This window comes from Convolutriloba macropyga, chromosome 1, assembly GCF_964194025.1.
Source record: "Convolutriloba macropyga chromosome 1, txConMacr16.3, whole genome shotgun sequence".
NCBI classification, from domain to species: domain Eukaryota; kingdom Metazoa; phylum Xenacoelomorpha; order Acoela; family Convolutidae; genus Convolutriloba; species Convolutriloba macropyga.
Window position 1 is genome coordinate 44,064,335 of NC_134468.1, and position 8,446 is coordinate 44,072,780.

The 8,446-nt window shown below is 33.9% G+C and overlaps 1 protein-coding gene across 1 annotated transcript in view; it reads right to left on the minus strand.

Annotated features, from left to right (window-relative positions):
* Positions 1-7,880: 7,880 nt before the first annotated feature.
* Positions 7,881-8,446, minus strand: part of LOC142349334 (uncharacterized) — a 63,169-nt gene continuing 62,603 nt past the window's right edge. The window contains exon 2 of the mRNA XM_075400815.1: positions 7,881-8,240. Within this exon, the coding sequence (XP_075256930.1) occupies positions 7,971-8,240 (270 nt within the window). The 3' untranslated portion in view covers positions 7,881-7,970. The remainder of the gene's footprint in view (positions 8,241-8,446) is intronic.

Consider the following 8,446-nt stretch of genomic DNA (forward strand, 5'->3'; position numbering starts at 1 on the left):
CTAGGCCCGGGTAGCCGTGGTTTTCCTCTTTTCCTTTAACTAATGACCCAAAATAATTTGAGCATTCCATTTTTAGAAACTTGAAAAATTTGAGAAAATGGAGAGAATGGCGAAAAAACACGTTTTTACAACAATAAAAGGGGCTCGCATAATATCATGGCCGTTGAATATTTTTTATTGATAATATTTCAGAATGGGAAGAGCAATCAATTCAGAGGAATTGAAGAATCACTAATAAAAATATATTGTTTTGAGTAAGCAAAAAATTGAATTCCAAGGAGCCTCAAGGAGTCTCAGTGACTTTAATGAGAGGTTCAGCCACAATGCTGATCGCCAGATATCCCCTGTTATGCGACTCATTCCTGCGACAACACCCTCAGCCCCACAATGGTTGATTTACAGTCACCCAATTTTAGTTGCCCAGTTATTGCTGTGCGCGAATTTTTTTGTCACCCAATGAGTGGGGACAATGCTCATTTCTTCCGTTCAACCCGATTGTGCGGGTTGATGATGACGAAATTTTTAAGACCTGATTGTGAGGGTTTCTGGGAACAAATAAAAGGCAAATACTCAATTGCGTGGGCAACATGATGATTTGTGAAATTTGATCCTCTGAAATAATCTATCAATTAGATTCTTAGTTTTCTACAGAATTCCTGAAGACAAGTTCAGGAGAATGATTTTTTGTCCTTACACAATCATTCTTACAAAATTTTCCCAGCTACTTTAGTAAAATATGAACGGGCCCAAACACAAACAGAATACAATTTTCCTCAGAGAAGAAATCCACAAAGTTACATTAATCAAAAACATTTTTGTAAATTAATTTAATCAAAAGAGAAAGTCTTACCATTGAGTTGATCACAAGCCACGGAAAGAAGAGGCTTTCGATGCGAAAAATTTTCATCTTACTTACAATCTTTAAGCAACTTCCTTGACTGTTAACTTTATGGAAATTGAGCTCTGAAAAAAAATAGGTATGATCGAGATTTGTCAGGGGAGGACAGCTGCATGGCAAGATATAGTAGTTTCCGATGTATATATTTAAGTTTTAACGGTTCGCACTTTCCGTATGACATTTTTTAAAGCCATGATTGGGATTTTCCCCTGAGTCATATTCATGAGTCGACATTTTTTATGGTTTGCATAATTTTCAAATCAAAAATAGTGAAAATTTTTTAACATATGTTTTTGAATATTACATCAAAGAAGTTCTTTCCCCTCAGTTCAACTTGCTCAGAAGTTACGTTGCTATATGGATAGCTATGTAACCAAGTATAGTATGTATCGCTTAGCCACCAGAAATGAGCCGACTTTCAAAACAACCCATAGAATAAGAAGTGAATTGTGAAAAGCTTTAGTGAGAACTCACTATCATGGTTGGTCTAAAAAGATCAACAATGCCATATCACCTAACTACTTAATAGAGACGAAGAACTATGCAACGTATAGATATATTTGCAACGTATATCAAAGATAAGCGATGAAAAAAGAATTTAACATACAAAAGCTCAATAATAGAACCCGGCGATGATCATACATATAAATTTAACCTTTGTGACCGCAAAACAGAGCTTTACGTGCTTTAACGATTCATCGCTACCTAAAAAACTTCAAATATGAAAACCTCCTGCATGCAGGCTGGAACTTCTACATTGAGCAGTGATTTTAACTACATGATGAATGCTGAACTAACACTTAATTATACGACATTTGTAGCCCCTAAATGGACCTGGTAGACCCTGGTGAACAGAGTTACGATTGCCGTATTGCATGCGCAAATTTTTAAAATTTTCAGTTTCTGAAATTTATTTTTAAATTATAACCTATTTAGTGGTAATGAATGGGTTTTGGTGTAAAGTTATTTTTTATGCCTAAACCAATGCACTAACATAGACGAGTATTACAATGAGTGGTGATAAAATCGATACAAAATATTACGTTTGGAGCTCAGCTAACAAAGAAACAAACTTTTGAGATCTCCAGCGAGTAACATAAATTTTTAAAATTTTATCTGCTGAGTGGTAGCAGTTACAGCAAAATACTATGATGAAATAGTTACGACCACGCCTAATAAGTTATTTATATTAGTTCATGTTCTTCACATATTATTTCAGCAATTTTCTTTAAACCTTAAAACCAAAAAAATTCTTTTATGTAGCCCACCCCTAATCTAAGGTCCTAGCAATATAATTTAAGTTAAATGCGTGTCAGGACAAACTACCCAATTCTTCTTTGCTCAATACCATTATGCCTAATGCCAACATACCCAATTTCACCCTATTGTTAAAATTAAAAGAATGACTATTTAGCAGACTATATGATTAAACGGCCCGTGGAACTTGATATGAAACTTTCAGAACTGAACGTGGGATTATATTGTCCACATAAAATTTTCAAATCATCCTTGTAATAGCGACTGCTAGTCTGTAATTGGATAATTGAACGAAAACATCAAAGAGCGTTGAGTAATATGGTGTTGGATAAAATGGCAGGTTGGGTGAAATGACGTATGTTAAAATGACTTTGAATAAAAAAGGGTTGCGTAAATTGTCATGTAACCGTTAATTTCATGGAACAGAACTGCGTTTTTATCACTAAATTCAAAAATATTCAGATGAAAAAATGAAATGAGTCCGTGAAAAATCTACTTACTCTATGAATCTGGTACTGCAGATTATGTGGCGATGCCCCTCTGCATCTGGATATTCTTTAGCTAAAAAATGACACATCCATAAAAAAAATTTCTTGATTTTGGCTTTAAAAAAAGAGCACTATTAAATTTGGACTGTGTTAATTAATTTTCTCATAATATTAAGTAGTGAAAAAATTTAGTGTGACCTCGCTATAAAAAGACTAACAATGCCATATCATTTAATTACTTAACAGAAACGAAGAACACTGCCGACCAATTTTTGCAACATAATTCAAAGATAGGCGATGAAAAAAGGATTTAAAGTACAAAAGATCAATAGTGAAACCTGGCGTTGATCATACATGAAAAAAATAGAGTCTGTGACTGCAAAAGAGATCTTTATGTGGTTTAACGTTTCATCGCTACCTAAAAAAATTCAAATATAAAAACCTCCTGCATGCACGCTAAATTTTCCACATCGAGCGGTGTTTTTATTTATATGATCAATACGGAACTAAATACTTAATTGTATGAGATGAGGGCTAAAGTCTTACATGTAAATTTACTTAAGATCAAAGTCAAACAAGATGTTTTTCTAAGTAAGATCAGCCCTAAAAATAGGCATATATGTTATGTAAAAGCAAAACTAAACTACGCGTCTGAATAATATGTCTACACCTTAAATTTTACAATTACTGCATTATTTTATTCGGTTAGATATGAGAGCCCATCGCTAAAAATTACTAAAAATCAGCAGACTAAGCAACTGGCAATCGTTTTCATAGCTTACATTTCGCAACAGCTATTTAGACATAGGGTTGCAATTTTTAGACATTTAGTCTTGGCCCTATTAAAAATAGTTGTTGTTGTGTGTGGAGTTTTTGAAGTTTCAAGATTCTGAAACTTAGTGTCAAATGATAAACTGTTTTGTGGTGACCGCGATTGGGTGTTTAAATACTTTAGTGCTTAAACAAATATACTAAAATTGACGAGTATGATAATGACTGATGTTTATATTCAATCAAAATATTACGTTTGGAGCTCAGCTAACAAAGAAACGAAACTTGGAGTTTTGCAATGAGCAACAATGATTTTTTAAATGATTATCTGATGATTGGTAGCAATTACAAGAGAAAATCTTGATGAATTGATTACAAACACGCCTAGCAATTTGATTATATTATTTCATTTTCATCACATATTATTTCAACAATGTTCTTAAAAATTTTATAAAACCAAATAATTCCCTTACGTAGCCCATCGCTATCCCAAGGTCCCAGCAATATAACCTAGGTTAATTGCGCGTCAGGACAATTTACCCAATTTTTGTTTACCAATGCCATTATACATAACGTCAACTCACCCAACTTTACCCAATTGCTAATTTTAATGAAATGAATGACTATTAAGCCGACTTTATATTTAAATTTCCAGTGGACTTGATATGAAACTATCACAACTGAACATGGGATTATATATTTCAAATAAATATTTCAAGTCATCCTTGTATTAGCGACTGCTAGTCTGTAATCGGATAATCGAAAGGAAACACCAAAAAGCGTTCAGTAAGTTGGTGTTAAGTAAAATGGCAGGTTGGGTGAAATGGCGTATGTTAAAATGGCAATGAATAAAAGGAAACTGGGTGAATCGTCATGTAACCGTTAAATTATTGAATTAGAATTGCGTTTTTATCATTTAATTCAAGTCTATTCAGAGGAAAAAGAGGGGAAGAGACATTGAAAAATCTATCTACTCGTTGAACTGGATTCTGGATGTTCTTTGGCTAAAAGTTGACACTTCCGTAAAATTAATTTTTTGGTTTAGGTTTTATGGAAAAAAAGAGCACTATTACATTTGGACCGTCTTAATTGATTTTTTCATAATAATAATTAGTAAAAAATTTTAGTGTGACCTCGGTGTCATGGTTTCTCCAAAAATGCCATATCACTTAACCACTTAACTGAGACGAAGAATAGTGCGAACTAATTTTTGCAATATATATCAAAGATAAGCAATGAAAAAAATATAAAATACACAAGCTCAATAATAAAACCCGGCGATGATCATACATAAAAAATTAAATTCTGTGACTGCAAAACAGATCTTTACGTGGTTTAACGTTTCATCGCTACCTAAAAAAGTTCAAATATAAAAACCTCCTGCATGCACGCTGGATCTTCTACATCGAGCGGTGTTTTTATTTATATGACCAGTGTGGAACTGCATACTTGATTTTTTGAGGTGAGGGCTAAACGTTTACATGTAAAATTATTTTAGATGAAAGTCAAACAAGATGATTTTCCAAATAAGATCAACCCTAAAAAATAAGGCTGATATGTTATGTGAAAGCAAAGCTAAATTATGCCTCTGAATAATATGTGTACACTTTAAATTTTACAATTACTGCTTTACTTCTTGCGCTTTGATATGAAAGGTCTTCGCTAAAAATTACTAAGCATCCGCAGACTAGGCAACTAGCAACCGCTTTCATAGCTTACTTTTATCAACCTCTATTTTCACAAAGGGTTGCATTGTTAGCCCTTGAATCTCGGCCCCGGTAAACATAGTTATTGCTACCGTATTGCGTTCGGAACTTTAAAGTTTCCAATTTCTGAAAAATTGTGGTAATGAATGAGATTGGGTGTTTAAATATTTAAATGCCTAAATCAATACAGATTACGTTTGGAGCTCAGCTAACAAAGAAAAAAATTTTGAGGTTTCCAGAGAGTAACAATAATTTTTTAAATTATTATCTGTTGAGTGGTAGCAGGTACAGCAAAATCAATTGATGAATTAGTTACGAATACGCCTAGCAAGTTATTTATATTAGTTCTGTGTTGTTTATAGTCTTCTTGTTTATCTGTATGTATTATTAGTTTGCTGATTCTCACCATTTTTTGTGGCCTGAGCAATAAATTGTCCATTTAATTTCCTAAAGCCTTTCATTATAACGTAGAGAAAGAACAGGAAGAAGAAAGAAGGAAGAACGGTCACAAAAACATATCTGCAAAAAAAGAATACAATTGTCAATTTCATTCAAGGGCAACACAAAACGAAAGAGAAATGGAGTTGTTTGCAAAAACAACTATTTCGTTTTTTTTTTTCATTATCAAAAGCTTTTCTGAATGCTGTCATCTTCAGAGCCAGGAGATCAAATTCTACGCCCAAAAATTAGGGTTTAAGATAAGAAACAAATAACAGCTGTCAAGTGCTCCAATTTTTCTCTCTTTTTTCATAGGGGATGATGTGTTGAATAAACGTCCTTCGGAGTTCTGCAGACCACAGATTTTCTTTTTGTTAAAGAAGGAGCCAGTTGTCTACGAAAGAGATTGATTCGAATTTTGCAGCACCCCAAAAAATTCCCATATTTCAATATTTTTCAATTTCTTTAAAAACTAAAAAAGCCGCTGAATCACAGAAAATGTTTTTTCAAGAACGCAACTTTGCAACAAGTTTTGCAACATTTTGTTCAATATTTCAAATACTTAATTTGTCATCGCAGACCTGTACTTCCAATACTATTTTTAAAGTAATTGAAATTTTCTCTTGTTTATTTTGTTTCAGTTTTGTATGTTTAGGTTATATGCTGTGATTTTGCTTCTTTTTTTCTACATTTTTGGTGATCTCGACAACCAATTGTCCATTTACGTTTCTAGTGCGTACTGCAGTTGAGTTTGGCCAGAAATTTGGCATGCGAAGGGTGCTAATTGGACAAATTTTATCCCGTCAACTATATTCATTTAACCAAATTATGGTACCAAAAAGCTTCGTACACCTGAAGATTTTTTTAAAAACCATACAAAAATTAAATAATATAACATTTTGAGTTCAAATTTGTTCTCTAATAAAGCTCTAATACGCCCTTAGCTTTCTTAATGTCCACTAGATGCTTTGTATAGTCTTCATACAGGTTTTTCACGACGTCTGCGCCAATTTCATTCCCAATTTCTCACATTTTTTTCTTCTAAATTTTCCTAAAAAAACTGTCTGTTTTCGTAATCAATGTTTCAAAATCGCCCAAAAATTTTCAATAGGATTCGGATCTGGACTGCATGTTGGCCATTTTAGTACCTTACACTCGTTTCCTTGGAAAAAATTTCCTATAGTTTTCAATTTATGCACAGGAGCATTATCTTGTTGGAAAAAAATGTCCAGGAATTTTTTCCATTTTTTGTGACTTTTCATACTTTCCAAATAACGGTCAGTACTTAGCTTGTTTGGACACTTAAAAAGAATTTTCCGTCCATCTGATCGTATTGCACCCCAAAACATGAGAGATCGTTTGTCCGAACTCAGATTTTTTTTCAAGAACTCTCGTTCCATTTCTTCGAAAAACGCTAACAATTCCGTCGCTGGAGATAGAGATCTGACAATTCCGTCACACGCTTGTTTCATTAGTAAAAACAACATTCTGCAAGAAAGAGACAAGCTTCTTGAGCATATTGATACACAATTTTGAATGAAAACACTTGCTTTTCTTCTTCAATCTGACTCTTTTTGCACCATTTCTTGAAAACGCATGTTTTGAGAATTCGTCTAATTGTACCTTTGGAAATTGTTTGGTAGCGAGAAAAAGCGTTATGAGCACTCTAATGCGCTCCAGTGAGTTTTTGGGTTGTTTCGAAACATCGGTAAATAACTTTTTTTTGAGTTAAAACAATTTTGGGGATCATCCACTTGATTTTTGGGCCTCAAAATTTATTATTTGTATGCATATTGTGCACTTGATCTCTATTTTAATTTAAGTTGCTTTTGTATTTTTCGTGAATGAAAATCGCGACATCTCGTAGCGTAACAACTTGGCAAAGAGTGAAAGAACAAGACGGTTTAATTTTACGCGGAGAAAATGTTTGCGCGGAGAAAATGAGAATGAAATTTCTCTTAAAACTTCTAATTTTCTTACTTTTTTCACGCTTTAGCGCAAATCATGCTTATGAAGCACAAATCGTGCTTCAAAAGCAGAAATTATGCTGTACGTACCTTTTGGTATTATAGTTTATCTCGCTGTTGGTATTCAATCTTCATATAGTCAGTACCATAAAGTTGCAACACTATCGAACGTTGAAAGGTCAAAGTTCAAATTTAAAACATGGAGATATCTAGCAAAACACTGCTCATTTGCATGCCCCGAGCTTTTTGAACGTTCGCTTGCGTTGCAACTGTATGGGACTTACTATAGTTTCCCACAAATTGGTCTGCCTCATTATAAGCGTTCACTGATAAAAAGCACTTGTAGGTGAAAACGAATTTTTAAATAATCTTTGCAAAGTTATTACATCGCTTCAGAAAAGTGTCTGCTATATGAAGAATACTGCACATTAAGTTGTTTCATTGATTAGTTATTTGGTTGAGTGAAAATGTATCCGTCAGTCTTCGGTTCAAAGGTGGCTATACAGGAGGCTCCGTCAGCATATTCTGGCATCCAGCACACTGGCGCAACCACATCACACTTGCACTCGAACTTGTCATCTTCTTCAGTCATATCCAGACAGTAAGATCCAGTGGAACAATAAGCGGTGCTCTCGTACTCTGTCAGAGTGTCGATAACTGTTACTCCACTTTCTCTTTTAGACTCTTTTTCTCGTCCAATAACCGTCAAGGTTGTCTAAAAATAGAAACTTCCAACCATACATACACCTTTCTTTAAAACCCTGCAGAAAGTTCGCTGTTTGATAACCTGAAGCTTGTGAACAAAATTGTGCTGATTTTTCCATTGAGTTAGCTTAATGATTTGCATAGACTCCTACAAGGCTAAGAGAAACGACCATCCATTCCAATTTAGAAGTACCACTGAGGTAACAAAGACTTAGG